The 22620-nt window shown below is 42.6% G+C and overlaps 2 protein-coding genes across 3 annotated transcripts in view; one reads left to right on the forward strand and one right to left on the reverse strand.

Annotated features, from left to right (window-relative positions):
* The window catches only part of SPATA16 (spermatogenesis associated 16), an 81431-nt gene extending 79260 nt beyond the window's left edge, over window positions 1-2171 (forward strand). Inside the window, 1 exon segment of the mRNA XM_062005291.1 lies at window positions 2031-2171. Within this exon segment, the coding sequence (XP_061861275.1) occupies window positions 2031-2171 (141 nt within the window).
* An 11187-nt stretch (window positions 2172-13358) lies between these two features.
* Window positions 13359-22620, reverse strand: part of ECT2 (epithelial cell transforming 2) — a 28573-nt gene continuing 19311 nt past the window's right edge. For both annotated transcript variants that reach the window (XM_062005479.1, XM_062005480.1), the window contains 5 exons: window positions 21900-22038; window positions 20265-20419; window positions 18220-18327; window positions 17032-17178; window positions 13359-13905 (listed from right to left, as the gene is read on the reverse strand). In XM_062005479.1, the coding sequence (XP_061861463.1) occupies window positions 13816-13905; window positions 17032-17178; window positions 18220-18327; window positions 20265-20419; window positions 21900-22038 (639 nt within the window). In that variant the 3' untranslated portion in view covers window positions 13359-13815. The remainder of the gene's footprint in view (window positions 13906-17031; window positions 17179-18219; window positions 18328-20264; window positions 20420-21899; window positions 22039-22620) is intronic.

Consider the following 22620-nt stretch of genomic DNA (forward strand, 5'->3'; position numbering starts at 1 on the left):
CATGAGGCTGTCTCAGAGAGCCTCAGCCTCTCCGTCCTCCTGTTGCAATGGATCTCATGGCAACAGAGGAGCAAAAGGCCACGAGCAAGTCACAGAATCCCAGAATGGTGGGGATTTGAAGGGATCTCCAGAGCTCATCCAGCCCAACCCCTTGCTAAAGCAGGTTTCCCTCCATCAGGGGCACAGCAACTTGTTCAGGTGTGTTTGGAAACCTCCTGAGAAGGAGCCTCCACATCCTCCCTGGGCAGCCTGGGCCAGGGCTCCCTCACCTCAGCACCAAAGTCTCTGGTCATGTTCCAGTGGAACTTGCTGTGTTGCAGCTTGTGCCCAGTACCCCTTGTCCTATCACTGGCCACCACAGCAAAAAAGACTGATCCCATCCTCTTGACACTCACCCTTTGAGTATTTATCAGCATTGATAAGGTTGCCCCTCAGGTTTCTCTTCTCCAGCCTGAACAGCCCCAGGTATCTCAGCCTCTCCTCGTCAGACAGATGCTCCAGTCCCCTCATCATCTTGGTAGCCCTGCACTGGCCTCTCTCCAGCAGCTCTTTCTCTCTCATGAGCTGGGGAGCCCAGAGCTGGACACAGGTGTGCCCAGATGTGGCCTCACCAGGGCAGAGGAGAGGGGCAGAAGAACCTCTTTTGATGTACTGGCCCACACTCTTCTTGACACACTCCAGGATGCCATTGGTCTTCCTGGCCAGAAGGGCACATAGCTGCTCATTGTTTCTACAAGCAGAGTAGAAAACTCTTTTTCATGGCATCATGTACAGTACTGGGCAAAGCCAGTGCACTGCCAGTGTCACCCTGCAGCTTTGTGCGGAGGAGCAGGCAGAGCTCCTTTCCCAAACACACTCTTCGTGCCCTGGCACCCCAGGGAGTCAGATGTCCTCCAGAGACCTTCCTGCTTGCCTTGTTTTCTCTCTCACACCTGCACATCCCTCATCAAGACAACCAATGGCAGAGCACACAGCACAGCTTTGGGTTCAAGCCTGAGGAGCACTGTAGTAACAACTCAATGTGTGAATAAGTACATGAGGAAGCCACGCTCAGAGTCATCTGTTCTGTGTGCCTGGAGAAGCAGCGCTGCTGAACGCCTGGCAGGGTGATAGATTTGGACTGTTTAAAATATATAATATTTCTGCTTAAAATGCAACTGGAAGATTGATTCTTTAGATCCTCACGATACATAGGCTCTGGGCCTTCGGTGTAACTCGGTGTGAAGGGAGATGAGTTCTCATCCTCACCTCACACAAGCGCTGCATATCACAAAAGCTTTGCCCTCTGTCAGGGCATGAATGGAGGTGGGGTATGAGGAGAGAAAGCCAAACCATTATGAACGCCTGGGATTTACAGAATACCTCTACACAGCACTATTAATCTGTATTTTTGGTTGTTTTCACGTCAGCCCTGCAGGGAAGATGTGTCTATCTGAATGTACTCTTTATTAGAATAATTATGGTTTTATTTGGGGGAGGGAGACTGAAGTCACCTATTCTTCTGCTGTACCCTCTAGTGTATTATATTCATGGGAAAACATATTTATTCAGAACTTCATTTTGATTTAATAGAAAAATGGTTCTTGCCACAGCAATGTGGAGGACTCATTTTTCTCCATGTGTTGATTTCTGGGATATAAATGCCAGAAGCCTCTGTTCCCTTTGCTTATCAAGAAAAACTTGCCTGAGATTAATTTCCTCATCATCCCTTCCTTTTAAAGTGGCTGTTTTTCAATGCCATTTAAAGACAGAGTTGTGATGAATTCCTGTTTTCCATGTACAGATTTCAGCAAAAGGGTCTCTCACACAGCAGTACAGTAATTGAATCCAAACAGAAAGGGACCAAAGAAGAAAAAAAGCAAGGTTTGAAATTGGGTACCGCTGCTCCAGCCAGCTGTAGGAGAGCTGCCTTCATGTGGTTTTCTTTCCAAGGACAATTAAATTTAGAAATGAATTAATTGCAAGCCTTTTTTAAAGTTTTTGCAGAGGAGCAGGGTTGTGCTTCTGACACTACTCCTTTGTAATTGCAGACTGGACTAATTGAAGACTACATATACCAGATCGAAGACCATTACTTAAAGAACAAAAGGCAGAGAATAGCTGAAGCAGAAGGGGATGAAGACTCTGAAGCAGGAAGGGATGAAGAGTCAAAGAGCAACATTGAAGACTAGGAAATACAAAACTGCCCCTTACCAGCCCTAAAGACATAGCCACACAGTGATCAGCACAGTAGGTATTGGATAGATATGTTAATGAAAGCCACTTTTCCACTTCATGAGCCTTCCCCTTAGTATCTGCAGCGAAACACTCCTTTATTTCATTGGTCTTAATTGGTTGAGATAAATGTCTGTGAAAGCTTGTTTGAAATTGTCTCATTTCAATAGTCACACCCAGACAAAAAAGGGGGCTGTATTTTCTGCTCTGAGAATAGTCTGCGTCCAAACTCTGCGAAGTCCTACTGCCTTGATTATTGCCCAAGTACTGAAAACAGGGATCCCTCCCATCCTCAGTGAAGAATTCGGCCTCATGTGGCCTTCTTCCAGGTCAGTGCCTCACACTACAGCTACCAGTGCAATCTGTAGGTGAGAAGGGGCATCCTGCACCTTGTATGACTGCAGCAAGCAGAAGGGCAGGAAACACCACACCACACCACGAGAAAGAAAGCAAAACATCAAACCCAGCCGTTGCCCCATGATTCAGAATGTGAACTCTGTCTCTCTCTCCTCTGTGCCCTAAGAATGAATTTTTTCCTCCCTCAATTACACAGTTACTGGGGTATATTTTAAAAGCACAAACAGTGCAGGGAAGAGAAGGGCTGCACCTGCCTTCTCCAGTGCAAACCCCTGGGTTAAGGCTCAGCGACGCATCTCACGCTGCCACAGTGCCACATCTTACACAGCTTTGGTCTTCAAGGGAGCCCAGCTTCCCAAATCCCCCAAGACCTGGCATCAGTCAGCAAAGCAAGGCATCTGCTTTTCAAAAGAGATCACCTGATGGGATGATGCTTGACAGGCCTCCCCAGCTGACTGGCATTCCCTTCTTTACTGTGTTTGCTCTGCAAGAAAATAACCTCATTCTATAAAAACAGTACTCAGTTCTTTACATTTTGTCATTCAGAGATGACTTTAAAACAAAAAGACAGAAAGAAAGGAAGAAAATTCACCCCCTAGCCCTAAGATTTAATTAAAATTGAGGACCTCAAAGGCATTTAGCCACTTAATTCCTGTTATTTATTTATCACAGATAGGAGTCTAAATCCTACAGATTTTTAGCTGCTAGAGACCATCTTCCTAGGCCCTCATAAAAGACTTCTGAAAAGTAAGAAAGAGCTGGGAAAAAGCTTTGATGGTCCTTTGTTCATTGTTAACAGAGTAAGTATAAAGAAATCTTTCTGAGAAAATCTGAGCTCGCCTGAGCTCCTTAAACATGTGGGACAGGGAAACGAAAATTATTGCCCTTTGGAGACAGCATTATTTTGCTATGGAGTTGGTTTTGTCAGATGAAGTTTTATGACGCAGAGTGGCAATCATCCATCTTTGATGAGCAGACACACACTAAATCAGAAAGACGGCTCCCCACGGATCATCAAGTCACAGTCAACACACAGTTTAGTAAATCATGAGGCTCTTGAGCAAATATGCTTAATTTGATGCAAGCTGCCTTACAGTTCTGCAGTATTTAATGCAAAAATCAGGTTATTTTACCTAGCAGGATGGAAAGTAATAAAGAGTAGTGAAAACAGGTGATCCTTAGGGACAAAGAAAAGCAACAGTGCCAGTGACAATCAGCGTGTGTAACAGGAAGGAGCTGATGGGAACACATGGGGAAAGATGTCAGTCTCGCCGCAGAACTTGGCGAGAGGTCCAGGTCCCAGAAAAGATGTGACATTTCACTTCTCAGCTATCAGGCAGGGCAGAAAACCTGCCTTACACTGCAGATCAAAAGATCACAGAGAGAGAGAGGGGCCAGAGCCCAAATCAATCTGTAAGGTGTCAAAAACATGGAGGCCAGCACTGGGCTCCAGTCCCCTTCAGCCTCCAGAGAGCCACAGACTAAAGCAGTTGTCAGGAGGTGAAGTCAGCTATGAAACAACGCAAAGCGAACGTGAAGGGAGCCTGTGCCGTGGAGAGGGGCATTGCTGCTTTCCACAAACACCCACCTGTCAGGCAGAGATTCGCAGGCCCACATCTGCAGAGGACTTTCCTCAGGCAGCTTTACTCTGTGCATTTACCACATTTGGGCTGGACAATGGGGGAGAAAGTAGGGGGTGGAGGGGAATATTTCTGATGTGTGCTGCCTGCAGTATGAGCTCCTAAAGCACGAGATTCATTAGAATCACCCACAAAGATTCAAACCCAGAACAGAAATTAACTTGCCTATAATGATTCCCTGGTGATTTCTATAGGGTGAGACATACAGCACAGCTCCTCTCATTCAGGAAGCATTATTACAAGCTAGGCTTCATTCCTCATCCTCCTTTTTGTTAAGGGCACATTAAAATCAGTCTGGCTTGTGGTGGTTGTGGCTATTTTAGTCCCATACACGAGGACACATGTGAGACCGTTCCCCAAGAGTTCCACTTCCAGGTCACTTCTCTTTCCAAGATGAGTTTCCAAAAGAGTGATGGGGGTTTGTTTCCCTCCATCACAGAAATTTTCTTGCCACAAAAATGATTTATCTGTTGACAGCTAGGTTCACTGGCCCCGGGCAACTGATGTCAGTTGAAACCACTCAATGAAAAACAAAGAACACTATACCACTTTAAAGAAAGAAGCGGAAAACACCAAAACTTGGTATAAACACACTCTCCCCTAAGACTAGCTCATAACTCTTTTGCTTGCTGCTGCAATTCTTGCTTCCTTGTAAATGCCAGAACTTCTGTACTAAGCCCCGGAAGGGACAAAGAGGCAGAGTGAGCTCCTTGGGGTGTTAGGGCTATGTTTTCTGTTGGGTTACATCACTAATTATGGCTCAGAGAAGGTAGATCAGACAGCAGCTGCTCTGAAAAAAATACCTGGTTTAGCTTTCAGTATTTATGAAGCCTCTTCTGTCACAGGAGTTGGCTTAAAAACACTTGCAAAGTACAAGGTTGTGATTCAGATTGATGGAGAATGGGTCTACAGGTAAAACATGAAGCATGTCACCAGAGGACGTCCAGCCACAGGGACCAGATGAAGAGGTGAAGGGAGGCATCAGCTGCTGGGGATGGGATTGAATCAGTAATGCTGCTCCAAGCTCCCTCTGCAGCCAGGGAGAGGGACAGCGGGTGGAAAATAATTTGGAGCACCTCCTGCTTCTGCAAGTATTTCCCTCTGCCTGTTTCTCATCAAAGGTGAAGGAGAAGGGAATGGTTACATCAAGTTTTCCTTCAAATTTGACTATGGAGATTGCAGGCTCCTGGGAAGGAGGATGGTCTTACACCACTCTGGTGGCCTCTTAGGAATTCATGTGTTAAGACTTCTAAACAAATCACCACTCAAAAAGGAGGCTCGTGTGAGGAAATCTGTACTCATGAGTTTATTGACACAGAAGGCATAGGGGGGATATGAGGCACCACACAGTACTTCCAAAACAAAGTCTATGAAGCTAAAATGAGAAGAATCTGTATTCATGGACATTGTATTAAACTCAGCATTGTATTAAGCTCAGCTGAGAGGTCATAAAAATGTAGCTTATTGCTTATTCAGTGGCCAGAAGTGATCACACATCTTTAATCTCAAAAAACAGAGGAACAACAGGCCACAGTTTTACATTTTTCCATTTGAACTACAGTCATTGTCACAAGAGCCAATTTCACATCTGGCTGTTTCTTGTTCTGGTCGCAATTCATCAGGAGAGGACAGGAGATCTAAGATACCTGGGCAAGGCAGAGTCCATGAATAATACAGCACATCGCTTTGACCTTTTCAGTTTGCTTTGTAGTGCGATTGGCCAACCCTTCCTGTCCTCCCCTGTTAACCACCCCATTAACCTGGGAGGAGACGGGGGAACGGACAGACAATTAGCCAGTGGAATACTAAAAATGTTAACACGGGAGCACACGGCCCTGGCTTTCTTGTGCTTTAATGGGTATTAAGATTCTGCAATCTCTTCCTTCTTTCAAAGGCTGCAGGGAAGAAAAAAACCCCAAAACCACACCAGATGAACTCTGTTCTCATTTCAGATTATAATCATGTAGTTCCCTTCAGATGTCACACTCGGATGATTCTGGTTTCTGCATGAATAAACCAAGAAGAATGTTTATTTTTACCCCTCTCAATATGGAGAGGATTCAATTAGAGCCGTGAACTTTTTCTTTGAAGCTGGTCATTCTTGAGTAAAGGCAAATTGGAGAAAGGAGAGGCGAAGCAGCTCCATACGGCAGGCTCCTGCGAAAGGTCACGCTGCTGCGCTAACCACGCGGGCTGAGTCACGCCAGCCCTTCCCTAGGCAAAGGCAGGAACGGGGGGATTTCTGTGTCCTGTGGGCTGGCAGATGCAGAGAGCTTTACTTCGGCATTCACCACGACTTGCAGGGCAGGCAGATCTCACGTGTCTCAGGCACACGTAGAACATGAGGCACGGTGGGTTTCGCTGGAAGCTCACAAGTGCCCCATGAAACCCCGTTTCCCTGGGTTTCCACATGGCTTTGTTCAGATCCCACTGTCCTGAACCACACAGGGCCAAGCGGCAGGAAATGTTTCCTGAAGCCCTGGAGTCAAAAGGCTTGATTTCGAGACTTCATGTGAGCTTCTTTGGCTCATACAGATGTTCCAAACGTTACTCTGGTGCTTCAGTTACGATGCCCTGGGATGGTTTGTTTTTCAGATGCTGCCATATTCTTCTCCTCATACAAAAGTGTTACTCTGAGTCACTATTAATAGCAGTGACACCGAACACTCACTTTGGATGGAAGAAGTGGAGGCAAAGAGAAGGACCTTTCCATTACCCCTTAGAACACCAGGTTTTACATTTATTGCAGGTTTAGGCTGCAATAACTCAGAGTCTTCTTGAGTATCTCACAGTAATAACATCATCTCTGTCTTGCTTAAGGTGAACAGTGATATTCACACAGGAAGAATTACTAACAAAGAAGAGATAAAGCTTTAAATTATAAAAATGACTCCATGGTTTCTCTCTGTACCACAGTTGAAGTCCAGAAGGGACCATTAAGATCACCTATATGCCAAGGATTTTTACACTATGTTTTTTGATATATAGGATCTCAAGTAACATTCCATTTCTCTCGACCCTTGCTCTTGTAAAACTCCATCAGAGATAATGCTCAGACTCTGGATTGAAGTATTCACATACTTAGGGACATGCTCACAAACTGAAAGAGATTAGAGGAGCATAATTTCCTCTCAGAGTCATTCTTTTTAGGATAAAAAAGTTTATCTGTGTTCTTCTAACAATTCCAGTGAAATCAGCACAAAGAAAAGTTTATCAGGCTGCAATATCTTTAATGTGTTGATTTGAAAAGATCTGTAGCAATTTTAATGAGCTCTTATTCTTGATTTAAAGTCTGGAATAAAACTGAGTATTTCTGGCATTTAGTAAGAGCAGTTACAGCTGCCCACGACTCTGCCTGCCACCACTCAGGAGTAGAGAGACACCATCATCACCAGAAGATCTCCCAACCTCAACATCGTTACAGATCCCTAGCACAAATTGAAACACATCACAGATGAGGGCAGTAGTAATCTTGGCAGGAACCAGATGAAATTCTATGTTTGTTGAATAGAAGTGGCAAATGAAGAGAGAATCCGACCCTGCATTTGTCCTGGTGCCTGGGTGACCTGAGGAGTACCTGTGGCACTGAATGAATTGATCCTACCCCAGATAAAGGGCTACAAATCTTACTGCTCTTTGTGCTCACTAAAGGAGGGTTGAGGCATCTGAAAGAGAATGAGAGTGCCAGGAAACATGCTGAGCTGTTACACTGCCGTCAAGGGTTTCTGTCCAAAGCCTCCCTCATAAGCCACACAGCAATAACTCGATTTTGGGAACCTATTTACCCACCACTCTTGTTAAACACAGCCTGAGAATTTTTGTTTTCCGGAGGGATGCGACCATCAGCTGTTCCATATCAACCCAGGAGCACAGAGAAAGGGTGTTTTGGTTAAGATAGAGGTCCATAAACCCAAATTCTGCCCTTTAATCAGTAAGGAAGTGTCAGTCAGAGTTACTGCAATTCATGAACTGTGAAGTCAAAGCAAAAAAAATGGCAAGTAATTAGCCCATATCCATTAAAGCTTCTCTAGCACTCACTCATACAGCAAGGGTTTCAATCTGACAGAGAAATGGAAGTGTGCAACCCCTTAATATATTCAGCTTTTTAATTAGCAATCAGTGCTGATTTGTCAGCCATACCAACTCTAATGCACGAGCCATTGAAACACAGGGAAAAAAGGCACATTTTCAAAATCATTTATGCTTCTATTTACATCCCCTCCAGGCTGAAACACTGGAGAAACTACTGAAATATCATCCTTGCCATCACAGAGCAGCAGAAAGCATGTAGGAGCTTACAACCTGACACAGCCGATGAATTACTGACTGGGTAAAGACAGAAGTCGAGTATTTATGAGAGGTAATTTGTATCTCCAACCACTGAAAAACAAATATTACTGGGTTTAACTCTACATGAAACAAAATCTCCGAGAGCTCAGGTAATACAATTCATATTCCAAGCAACTCCATTTTAAAGAACCCATTAAGAAGCCGACAACGTGCTTACCAGGCTGGTGAATGTTGCTCCATCTCTGGACAGAGAAAGAGGTGTTGGAAGAGAAGAGCAGAGAGTCATCCTTCCTCGGATCCTCAGAGGGGCCAGGGAAAGCCAAGTTGGTGATGCAGCAGGATGCCTGGCCCTGGGCTGGGCTAAGCACGTGATTTCCCAGCTATGCACACACGATGGGCTCTACACTGCTCCTGATGAGCTGAAGAGCAAAGCTGGGCCCTCCAGCACTTAGGCCCAAAGCCACTTCTTTGTTCCTCAGGCCTGGAAGCAACTGAGGTGCTGTGAGGGACAGGAGAGGTATAGAGGATCTCCTTTTCCTATCCACATTAACAACAATATCAGTGCTTTAATTGCTTCATCAGTATAAGTTACCTGCACTAGATCTGCTTCTGTAGGGCAACAGTAAAAAGGTGCTTCACCCCTCTTTGTAAGCACCTTTTATTCTTTCACGACTTCACTCTGACACATCTCTCTATATGATAAGAACAGAATGTAGAGCTCATGTTATTGGCCACACTTTAAGTCAGTATATGGATCAGCTGATAAAGTCACCAAGACACCTTAAACTAATTACCAGCTGAGGGTGGGTGGTAATTGCCCCTCTAAGCTGTAAATTAGGCACACAGATGCATGGTTGCATTTGTAGAAAGGCTGAGAGAATCCTCTGTGCCAGCTGAAAATTCAGCCCTAACTAGTGGTAATGTTCTTATCTGAAACTGACTTTTGTTTGCCTACCATCTGACAGTGGTACATTTATTTCATTAGATATTTAATTAGTTTGTTTTCATGGTGCTCTCATTTCCATTTTAGCTTTCCTTACTGAAGGGAGAGAGCGGGCTTCTGGCTCTGCACTTCAAGCCAGTCCCAAGGCAAAGAGCATGGCAAGGGTTTGCCTTCACCCTTCCAGTGTCAGCTGCGTGGAGCACTCAGCCAACATTTTAAGCTCTCAATGGCTTTTGTGTTTTTAAAGTACATTCCAGCTAGCCTCTGTTTTGCCTCTGATGGCTGCCTTTCAGAGGTTGTAAACATCCATCTCACAGTGGACCTTTCAGTTCCTATTTTTGAAACAGCAACTATTTTTCTGCAAAATGCAGGTCAAGGCGTCCGGTTGAATCTACAACAGAGTCACAAACAGGTGCTCTCAAGCAGCTGTAATCTCTCCACCTTTTCTCTTTGAACAAAAACCTATAAAAGATTAATCATCTTACCCACAAATGCTTTAATAGCTTGATGTGAGCGTGTGCTTATGAATTCTAGGTGCAGGTTTGTGAATGGCTGCCCGAGCCCAGAGCAAGCAACAGGATGAAACTCACATGATGCAGATATCAGGAGTTCCACCCCAACCTGTGTCCCAGCCTTCCTCTGGTCGCTTGGCCAGCTGCTGGTTTGTTTTGTATCACAGTGGGTTTTCCTATTTCTTTTTAAACAAGCAAACTATTGTTTCCTTACATATCCCCCTGCCTCTGCTTACCCCAAAGTACCACCAATAGCTCTATGGGCTACTTAAACACCATTTATAGCATAAACTTCTTAGCACTGTTGCACGTGGTGACAAGGACAGGTTGGTAACAATACATTTGCTCCACACGTTGAAGGGCATATTTAACCCAACCCCACAGCTGCTCAGTAGGACTTTCTTCTTGGAGTGCTACTATCCAGAACTCCAAGACACACAGATTGCCAGAGGAAGTGAGTAAGTGTATTGCTGGAAAGCTGCATTCTCCTTCAGGTTTGGGCCAGAGCAGTGAGATATCCCCACCTCACACCCCCCCCACCAGGAGACCCTTTCCTCTGACAGCGATTCTATCTGCAGAGGCACCGGTTACAAATGATGGGTAAAGAGTGAGGCTGTTGTAGGAATGAGCACAAGCTCATTGAACTGTTTGACAGCCAACAACAGAAGGTCGTGGTTTAAACAAAGATCATCTTCTGACCTCTTCTTTAGAGACTTGCAGTCTTTCTCAAGGAAAACAATTCTTCTGTGTGCTGGATGCGTGCTGGTCAGCGAATGAGAGCTAGCTTAGAAAGAAATGGCTTCTTTATCTCAGAGGGTTACAGAACAGATCCTACAGGTACCAATACAGAAATTTCAGCCTAAAGATTGCAGAAATTGTGCCTCGTTCAACTAGATGCTGTGAATTGGAGTTCAAAAATTCCTCAGAAGATCTGAGTTGTCTGTATCGTGATCAAAGCTCAGGATTGTACAACAGCAGTAACTGCTGTGACTCACCAAGGTGCATCTCCTAGCAGGCAGATGGTTAAGGTGTCCTTGGTTAAAATCCCAGCTGGGAGAACTATTCTCACCTGGCATTTAAAAGAACACCAACCAAAATACCCCCCAGAATTATGCTCTTGTTCTGATGCTATGACAGGTGGATGCAGTACTGGGGAGAACAAACCTCTCTGTTGTAAACATTTCTTATTTTTTGCTTGTTTCTGTTACTCCTGAGCAACTGGCTTGGGAAGCTCAGCTCACTCCCACCTCTAATCCTCTTCTGTCACACACTCAAGTTCCTTGCTGCTGGGTGACAGGTGTTAAAGTACTGAGCTCAAGCTCCCACTCCATTATCTGCTCAGGCACTAGAAATAGAGAACAGGCCCCATGTGCTGAGACCACAGCAGACTCTCACAGGACTCCCTGGCCTGTGGGTGGGGATCAGCTGGTTTTGTGTTCCCTCACTCATCATTTTCCCTGTTAGCAACCTGCTCTTTTGCAAAACAACCTTACTAAAAGTGAGTCAGATGACTCCGACTACTTTCTCCAGCATCCAAGAGACTCACTACACTGCTCCAGGTCATTAAATTGAAACCAACTGTCAAATCTATATTAATGATGACCTGTTGGGCTTCATATTTGAATCCAAAAATCTCACTCTTTTCACTTCCCTCTCTCTCTCACCAAAAAACTTCTGGTCCTCTGACAGTCAACATCCCTGCAGCAGCCAAGGGCTTCAGTCCCATCCTAAGACACGCAGGTGTAGAGGATCCCCTGTCAATTTGGGATCAAGGGTGTCTCCACTGAAGTGCTGCTGGCGTACATTACCTTAGTGCATACACAACACCGAGTAGACAAAGCAATGAACACATTGTCCCTTGGAAATCAACTTCTTTATGAGCAGACTGAGCTGCCATTTTTCTCTGAGGCCCAACATGAGAATTTCTTTGTTCACTAACACATTTATTTTATAATTAAAAACTTGACGAAGCAATGAAGATAACACACACAGAAGGCAGGAGGGGATAAAGTCACACCAGAAGTAGGCATAGTCCTCATCCTTCTCTTTCTTCAAGAGGTAGGGAGACCAAGCAGATCTAGTTCCTCCAATCAAAGGCATATGCAATAACAGAAGGACTCCGCCCTCTCTATCATTTTCCATCCATTTAGCAACAGCAGAGCTGTGCACTAAGAGAGGGCAAGTAAGCACCAGAAGGTCACTGGGTTCCCAGTACAAGGGAACTGGATAAAGAAGATAAATACAAGTCCTTTGGACATTAAAAGAGACCAGAGGACCAATGAGAGGCTGATCTTAGCCCAAGTTTGAGTGTACTAGGCTGAAGCTGCCCCAAACTAACAAAAACTGGTGTTGATTTTTTTTTTAGCATGGTATTTATTGAGCACTTTGTTTCCTAGAGCCACTGCATTGTGTGTCAGTGCTGCTTTAGCTTAGATGTTGATTTCTAATAGATAAGGACAAAACCACCCCGTGGATAGATAGACACATCCCGGGGAAGAGGCAAGGAAGGGCAATAGATTAAAGAAAGAGGTGTCCAGGCCCATGAGGTTGTATACTTTATTAGTAATAGCTCTATTAGAGTACAGTTGTAGGCTGGAGCCCAAAACAACACTTTTTATGTGAAAAGACAAAGTTGACTCTCATAAAAGCCTGTTTAGCAAAACCATAAGCAGTGTTATTTTAAACAGTTTATTTACATCACTTGGATTGGAAAAGAGATAAAAAACACAGTTAAGGCTGACACATTCGGAAGCATCACTCGTTACATATAGACATAAGACAAGACAGTGGTGGTTAAACAGAAACCAGCAGTTCAGAACTGTGCTAATCCAGGCAGACAGCTGAACCATTACTGAAATGCAGAAATATACATATTTAGATAGTTCCTGAGATAGCATTGCATCGGAGTAACTCTTCAGAGATGGAAAAGTGAACAAATAGTTTTGAAGGAAGACAAAAATACATGAGAAAGCCAGGTAGAAGCCTTAGGAGTCCTACACCTGAAGCTTGACACATGAAAATCGGGCCCTCACATTACCACGTCACACCAAGAGTCCCATGCATTAAATAATCATTGGTTAACCAAGTATGTGGAAGGTGTGTGGCTTTGGGGGTTTGTTTAAACAGCGCTACTGAAAGGAGTGTAATTGTTTTCCTCAGTCTTCCACTTCCACAAAAGCAGTTAAAATAACAACTTCAAATCATTCACTTAACTTTTGGTGGTCAAAGCTGGTCATGGCCTTTAAACTTACTGTTCAAATAAACCCAGGTAACATATCCCTGTGTTACAGTGAGGTTACAGAAGACCATAATCCCAGAAACTCAAATTCTATTTCTTTAACAACTGCATTTATGAAATATCTGGAATAAGCAGCTGTACAACAGGTTGACTGTCATACTTGAAAGTTCAGGTACCTCATAATGCATCTCCATGTATTAAACCAGCAATTCAGACATCCGAGTGCTCCATCAATTGATGATGTTGGGCAAGCACAAGAGTCACCCAAACCAGCTGTAAGTTAGGTGAACATCACCTTCATTCCCAAATCTGACAAGCTAGTCCATTGCCTAGAGGGGAACAATTTCCACAGAAGAAAACTCTTCCATTATGTTGGTGAGAAAATAAATTAATGCAAGGGAATACTGTCTCAAATGAAGATCAAGTTACTTATCTCATTGATTAGCTGATCTCCTTCAATGCAACTAAAACCCCCCTTGTGATTAACTTAGTGTTATCTAACATTTTGCTAATCATTGCTAAGTGCTAATGACTAAGGTACCATTACTGTCAGTAACAGGTCATTGGAACAGGCAGCTGCTTGTCACTCACTGCAGCACAGCATCGGAGTTGAAACCTGCTTCATATCAAGTGGGTTGTTGATCGACTTAACGTATGACTCCTCTTTTCAAAGATTGAGGGAAGACTGACCAAGGAAGGAGAGGGAATACTCTGTTAGGGAAGAAAAATTCGAGTTAGTTATCATTTATTAGCCAATATCAGTAGAGCAGAAGTCATTTCTCAGCTGTGGTACAAAGCAAAAGGAATGTGCCTATACACAAGACAGTTAAGATCGGCAGCTTTTGAAATGCATGAGTCAGCATTCCCAGCTTTTGAACAGAAAAGTTTTAACAGCACCAAACAAGTGGCATGCAGGTATTTCAAAAAATGCAGACAAAAGATTTTTCCTTGTTAGCAGTCTTGAGATATTCAGAACACAAGATGTCTTTGAAGAGCAGTTGCTAGTCAAGCATTACCCTGCATCTTGCATGACACTTCCTGCGGTAATCATCTGCCTCCAAACTGAAGGCAAGAGACATTATCATAATGCTTTAGAGAAATACAGCTCCCTCAGATCCTACAACTTTCTGTACTCTTACGAGCTTAGAGCCCCAAATTAAATGCTGCACACATGCCTTCGTGGCTACTGAAGGCAATAGGCAGCACAATGATTTGTCAAATCATGCTTTAGCTGCGCCTGGATGGGCACAAACCAGGCAAGAAGCTGCCTTTTGTGGTGCTGAGAGCACAGGCTGCTTCTGGGACTTCAAATTACCCTGAAACCAGCACATCAATATGTAGCACTAAAGGTTAACCTCTTTGGATCAGCTGAGATTTTATATTCTTTTTACATTAGACCTCAAGATAGTTTCACAAGTAATCTTCTGTTGCTCTTTATAGCACAGCCAAGCTTTTCATCATATAAACAGGTTATGGTAGTTCGACAGCTTGCTGCACCTGCAGGCTTTGAGAAGCTTTTCAATAGGGATACTTAGAGCAGGTCAGGATACACCACCTCATAGTGAAGCTAATGCCTGTTTATGGTGCATCTTCTATTGGCAGTCATTGGCAACAGTGGTTAAACAGGAGTTCAGGATTTGAGTCTAACAAGCTGCTATACAAAGTATTTTCTACATAAATACCTACAAGATTTTTTTTTTCTATTTATCTGTAAGGGAACAAAAAGACCCCAACAATAAAGCCACAGGTCACCTAATCTGCTCAAGACTCCCCTGCACCTAAGTTACCGAAGCCTTCAGGACTCAGGCCAGTGAGCTACACGGCCACTTGGACACCTGAACTGAAGCAGTAAGAACCTCAAGTGTCTAGAAAGGATTCAGCAAAATACAAACACACAGAAAACCAGAGTTAAAAGAGTTTGTGAAATAATTAACAGCTCTGCACCCATAGCCAGAAAGAGAACCAGACCACAAGTGAGTGGCGACTCCAACTGGGTGCAACAGAACAATTCCAAGAAAAACCCAACACCATTTAAAACCCTTTGTGGATTCCAGGGGTTTTCAAAGTTGTACTGTGCTGTCTTTTAGAGGAATCAAGATTTTTTGCTCACTTGATGCAAGATGGGCATTAACAGTGAGGACTGGATGTACGGAGCTTTCCAGCATCACACTGGGTATCATCTCCAGTATCACAACAAGTGGTAATAATAACAGGGATAGGACATGATTTGTCCAAGGCACCACCCTTTAAGCTTTCCAAGCTGGAAGAGGTTTTTTCTTCTATGTCATTTGAAAGACAAATATTTGGAAGACCAGGACACAGCACAGGTTGAGGCCTGGGATCCTGACAGCTCCAATCAACGGAATTGGAGCGATGAACATTAACAGCACATTTGATAGATCCACTTAGGCTGCATGTGGAAGCTGAACGAGCAACCTACAATTAGGAAGGGGTTCAAGAGTTAGTCCAAATCAGAAAAAAAAATCCCAGACATTCAAGCTTCATTGATAATTTCACTCTGTAGTTTTTCTATGGCAAAAAGAAATCCCCACATAAGCACAGGCCAGGATTTTATCTAAGTACAACAATATGTCTGAATAACAGCTTTGACACTCTCAGACAGGCTTCCTGCAGCTTGTTTCCTACTCAAGAACTGCACTGGTATCCCAACTTGAGGTTTTGATACCAGCTCCTCTGTTTTTTTTCCCCCCTCTTCAACCTTATGACTCAACTAAAAAAGCTTTATGCAAGTTCCGTGGTGTGTGGGATTGGTTGCAAACCCACACATCACCACACACAACATATGATCTGCTGCCAAGCTGCAGCTGACTGCTTCAGAGGGCTGAGAACTCAGGGAAGAATCTGAAACAGGAAAATAGAGTTTTCACTACTGTAAGTTCCTACCATTTTGTGGAACAGACTATGTGTGTGTCTACCCCATGCAAAAAGAGAGAAGTGTACTGCTTGCATTTTCATGAGAAATGAGATACAGCACTGTATCAGAATGAAGACAGAATATTAGAATTGGAAATAGTTGCTGGTGCCATCATAACTGAAGAAAGAGAATCTCTACAGAGAACTGAGGTATAGCCACATTGGTAGATTCTGTTTCCTTTAAATCAAGGGAGTCCACTCTGACACTCCTTCTCTTATTAATTCATATTTTTCTCACACCTCTCATGTGGGAGAGCAGGTCAATATCTTTATGTTGTACAATTTCATGGCTACTCAAACACCCTGAATTGTCTCTGTATTAAGATATGACATATCAGGCAGCAGTAGAAAGATACATGGAAAAAGTTGTTCTTGGCCTTCTGTCCTACAAACTAGACCTTAAAGTAGATGTTTACTCAGCATACAGATTTACTCAAACACTAGAATAAAAGTGGATGTGATGAAAGAATTCTTCTCTGCTTTCCCAGACAGTACTAGGAAATTAAGTTTGACCTAAGGTGCCAGAAGAAAGGTGCAACAGGTAGCCAGGCACAACACAACACTTGCAGCAAGCAGAACAATGTATTATTTTCACAAGTTGATAATTCTGTTGCCTCTTTAAAAACTCTCAGGCTTCAGCATCTGTACTTCTCTACCCTTCCTTCCCACTTTGTCTCACAGGATGTCTCTCACCTCACTACTTCCACTGATACCTCCACCATACTATTTGTGTTGTATACCACATTTGTGTATTCTGTCCAAAATCAAAACCATGAACCACCATGCAAAGCTAGAAGTTTGTCACTCTCACAGGATATGATACATGTTCTCTCTCTGACAAAAGATGATGGGGTTTGATCTCCCAAAGGTCACCTGAGTATCCTGCACGGCCAAGTGACTTACCGCCAACGAGGAGGTACTGGGCATGCGGCTGCCCATGTAACTCTCATTAGCTGAGGTGGGACTTCTGCCTTCTGTTGCACTGTGAGACATCAAAGCCCTTCGAAGAGCTCTCTTTGGTGTCTTTGTGAAGGAAAATGCCCTTGTAACCTGAGGAGTGTGATAAGCAGTTAGACACTTAACAAAAATCAGGCTGTGGTAACTACTACAATATAGGCTACCATTCACATTCTGAACGTCTGTGGGACATGCATTCAACCTTAATATGACTGTATCAAAACTAGCCAGCACACACACCTACAAGGTGAGCTGATTTTTAAGGCTCCTCATCACTCCACTCTTCCCACACTGTCCAAATATAAAGACAATGTGAGGAAGAGAAAGAGTAAGAGAAAGTTTGGAGATTCAGGGAGAAGTCCAGGTAAGGTCTAGTCAATGAGGCTTCTCCACATCCCTTCGGTTCTGCAAAAAATCAGGCCCCTCTCAAGTCACTCTCAATTTAGTCTTCAGCAGCTTCCAAACTACAGCAGCCTCTACAGATTTCTTTAAGAAACAGCAGTGTCATCTTGAACATACCAAGACTGCTGGGAGGCTGCTAAGAACAGGGAACACAATCCTTTGTCACCCCTTCTCTCCCACCACCAGCTTCAGCAGAACCAAACCCAGTGCACAGCTATCACAACAGAGCACAGCCAGCCTTCCTCCTGCCACCCAGCCGGGTCCCCTCAGGCACAGCTCCCCAGTCCATTGCCTGAGAGCAGCATTTGTCATTTCAAAGTCTATTTTATCACCAGGACACACATACTCTACAGCCATCCTACTTTTAAAGATACTTGAATTTGAATAATTGCATGCAGCTTTAAAACTCCATTCAACGTGCTAAAAACAGTTCCAGCTGAGGGCTGGGGTTTTCTGTAATATATTTAAAAGATTCAATACTAAATCAGGGTAAGTTCCATAACACATTGAGAAATTACTATACAAAATTTAAGACTATATACAGATACTCCAGCACTACACACTCAAAACCTCCTCACCTTCCTTAAGGAGCTTATACTTAAGACTTTTAGTTCAGATCAAGTTTTCCCTGTCACTTCTCTAAGTTCCTCAAAACACCTGAAACAGGACTACTAGCACAATCCCTTGACTAAAATGAGTTTTAGTGTAAAGCACTATTTTTTAGCATCTTACCTTTTTTGATGTTTTCTTTATTGCCCTGGATGCTCTGCTTAAAGTACTGTCCATATCTTTAGTATTTACTTCAACTGAATCAGGATCGGCAGTATAAATGAGATTTTCCTATTGACAAAAATAGTGTTAGTAATGATCAAACATCAGTATATGTCCAGATATCATTCCCTAGTTCATTAGGTCAGATTTTAATTGCCATATTCCTTCCTTTTTAAGTCTAACATGTAGTTAAGCAGCTATTTGCTTTCATGCCATTTCATTAGATGAACTGCTGCTGTTTATGAAACCACTTCATCGGAAGTTTTACATTTGTTTTTTTTTGACTCAGTCTCAAGTTCAGGGCTGCCCCAAGCACACACAGTAGCTCTGAAGTATTCCTAGGGAGTTTCACAAAATACGTACCTCTGACACACATCTCCTTTGAAATGAAATCTTGATAGATCCAGTAGTCAAACATTAAGACATTAAGTCTTTCAGATTAAGCCAAATAGATATTTCAGAAGAGCCACAGGTTTTGGGGTCTTTTTCTTTCCCCCCCATGTCTCAAACTCTAGTGTGTGCAAAGCCATCTCTGGCTGGCTGCTTCAAGAACTTGGGGTCAGGGAGTCACGGGAATGGGAAGTGGCTGGGTTTCTAGCTGTTGTTTTGAGGTTTTATTTTAACAAGAGGCAGTTTATCTAAGACAAGTTTAAGAAATAAAAAAGAAAAAGGACACCAGGCAGCAAGCTGCATGGCTATTCCTAGTGCCTAACAGTAGTTAAAGCCTTTACTGCCACCATGTGACAAAGTCGACTAGCTCGTTCTCCCATGACACTACAATTCTTGAAAACCAGGGAAAAGGAGAAACATGCTTCAACTGAAGCTCAATTTTACATTTAAACCAGCAAGAAAGAAGTATTATTATATAGCTGTTCAACCAGTAGTTAACAGAAATTTTAACTAATGGGATTCAGCATAGTAGGTTATAATTTGTCAGCATACGATTCTGAATGTCCTGGGGTGAGAGGGAATGATATATTTATTACATTAAGATTTAGCTTCTATTAAAAAACCTGACACTGTTCCATCCCTTTGTGTTATATGTAACACAAGAGATGGAAAGTAGGCAGACAGATTAAAGTAAATTAACACTTCTGAGCCAGTACTTTCCCTACTCAGTACCTAAAAGAGAAGGAAAAGCGCAAAGCCAAGTTTCTTATGGAAAAAAAAGTCCCTAGATGACAAGCAAACCAAATAAAACTTAAGATGCTATTTTGATTACTTAACTGCCTCTCCTGAAATAAACATGTCTTTAAAACCACAGCCAGATATCGCATGGTAGGAGTACAATGCAAAGCATAAAACATTTCTAGCTTAAACCCAACTTTTCACCTACACGTACTACACATTGTCAGCAAATTTGGATGACTGATATGCATATTCTCTTACATAATTAAACCATTGGCTGAAAGTCTCTTGCCCTAATTGGAAAGGATCTACTCTTCAAATTAATAGCTTTCTGGCTGTAAAAAGCTAAACACATTGAACTTCCAAAAACGTCAGGAGGCCAGGGCATCCTTCATTCCATTGTTTTATTTCTTTGTTTTAATGTTGTGGGCTTCTGTCTGTAGAAGGAAGATGCTTCATGTCTCTTACATTATGGTGCCCATGCAGATGAGATGTAGAACAAAGAATTCAGCCTAACAGAGTTTTAAACTAGAACATATGACTCAATGCTGGGAGTGTAAACTGAGACACAGCTGTAGGAGAAGTAGTTGACAATTCTGTTTAGATCTGCAGTGTAGAGTTAAAGTTTATAACTAATATTGTGGGGGAAGGGCATGATTCTTGGTTTTTAAGTACTTCTTAGCTTCTGTAGAAGCTGACTTCCAGGCTGTTTCTTTTTCCACCTTTTAACCACTCACTTGCAGATGTTCTAGCACAAATGTTTACTGCTCTACTTCACCTCATCTTGTTAATAGTGGACATGCTTCTTTAGCTTCATGTGCTTCAAGCCAAAAAGAGAGAAATATTTTCCATCAGCAACATGGTTCCAAAGCACTTACTGCATCTGCTTTACAAATAGTGTTAGCCACGTGCCGACACAACATCTTCAGCCAGTCCTCTTTAGGAGGTTCTTCAGTCGTCATCTGGAAGCTGAGCAGCTTGTTGTTGAGTTCCGTAGGTGGCCGCACAACTAAGGCAAAAGCTTTATGGCAGTCTACAGTTTATAAAAAAGGAAACAAGGACTTAATAATAATTATTTTTCATATAATTCAGTGGGAAACATTCAGAAGAGTTAACCCTCCATCTGCCAGAAGCCAGTTAGGGACAATAAAGGATTTTATCTTTATTTACATGATAGCTGTTGTAACACTTGCAAGAGCACCGAGTTCTGTCTGCAATGTGTGTCAAGATGCTGCAATCAGCTGTTCATGCAACAGTTGTTTACTCACCAAATAATCCATATATTGTAGTCTGCAGACTAGTCATTCTTTACTAGATGTAGCAGTAAATAGCAATTTCATTCCCTAACTCATGAAGTGTTAGATCATTTATCAACAGAGAACAACTAAAACGATGTTTACCTTATTTTGTAAAGCAGGAAAAAGCAACAAAGGCATTAGTATTATATATAGCACATTAAAAAATATATAGCACATTAAAATAGTCAAGTTACAACAGTTTTACTGTTTAAAGTTGACAAAGATTGCTCACCTGATAGCAGAAAATTAGTCAAGTACTGATACTCCTGTATAGGAGACACGGGGAAAAGAACCGACAAAAAAACCCCAACCCATTGCCAATTCAGAGGAGCACCACTGGAATCCCAGTACTCTAAGAGAATGTATGTGAAACAGTAGCTGACCTCCCTCAAGATTTGCATCCTGAAGTTCTTCATGTTTGCTAAGTGGTATGCAAATAAACTTAAGTGTTGCACAGTAACTTAAATGGAATTGGTGAGAGAGAAACCCTAAAATACCTTTTAAAAATGCAGGTAGGCATCAAGTTTACTAACTACCTTCTTTGCCATTTCTGTTTTCTTATTGGGTTTCTATCTTCAGATAACAAAGCAGAACAAGTATGATGTGCATACCATCTCCTACAGTGAGGTATCAAATCTACCTTTCTATGGTATAGATCTAGAAACTAGTCTGCTTAGACTTCACACCAGTCAAGGCTGAAAATGTATTGTGACATGAGTTCTGCTGCCGTAGCGATGCATTACTTCAGTGAAACCTCTACATTCATCTAAATCTTTCTTAAGATGCTAAGCACAGCTCCTCCTCACCATCACCACCAATTAAATGAAGATCTGGTTTCACAGTAACAGCACTTTTCTCTGGTCAGTCTAATGCTCTGGACTGAAGTTTGGGGTTTTGGTTTGTACATCCTGAGCTGTCAAGTGTACTCCTCTGTTCAACTCTCACTGCCACGTGGTTGGCTTATGCTAATGCCAGCTAGTAGTTCTGCCAAATTTAGCATCTTGCAGTGATTCTTGAAAAGCCAAAAAAAGGTGTTAATGCAAGGAATTCTCAAGCTCATACAGAGCTTCAAACAGAAACTTATACCAATATCACATACTGAACATACTATACAACAAATATACCTTAGCATTCTATCCCATGACCACAGACCTTCATCCTTTATACTCTGAACCACAGTTTTCAGTACCTATCAGCACTTCTAAACATACAGACCTTCTGTCTCCGTGATGTCCAGGACTTTCTTGATCTGGGAGAGAGGCATGAGAACAACATGCTTGAGCGATGCAGGAGGCCTTGTGTGGCCATGGGGACTCTTGAAAGCACCAATAACTTTATGTCGTTTCCTTGCAATCTGCAGTTGAACAGAAGGCAAAGAGGATAAAGTTAGAAGGTCTATTGCCATTGGTTTGTTTCTCCTCTTCTCTTACCTTCTAGTATTCAAGAAGGCACAGAAGCCTTTGCTACAGAAAAAATACTCTAAGGATATTTTTACTTTATTTAATCTTCAAGGAACTTGCTTATCTCACTGTTCACTGTCTACAGTTGAAGTGGCCCAGCAGTACTTGTTATTGAGCATCAATACACTCACCTCAAAAACTCAAAAAATCTACTAGGAAGGGAAGTACCTCAATTCTATCCTGCATAAAAAGCAAGGGTCCTTTGAAACCTACCATAAAGTAGTCTAGATTTAAACAGAACAGTCAACATCTGTACACGTGGACAACTTCAGCTGTGGTGTGTTATGTCCTAGAAATACCACTTCCTGTTGCTTGTGCATGCAGCTATCAAGTGGATTTTGCCGTGAAGAATAGTCAGTCAGGTTTTACTTTATGTTAACACATAGCTATCTTACATGGTTTTTAAGTAAGGTATCTTCAGTTACTTGTATTCTGTACAAGAGATAAGCCATGAGGCTTTATTAAAAGCATTTGCA

Source organism: Colius striatus, chromosome 12, assembly GCF_028858725.1.
Source record: "Colius striatus isolate bColStr4 chromosome 12, bColStr4.1.hap1, whole genome shotgun sequence".
Classification (NCBI taxonomy): domain Eukaryota; kingdom Metazoa; phylum Chordata; class Aves; order Coliiformes; family Coliidae; genus Colius; species Colius striatus.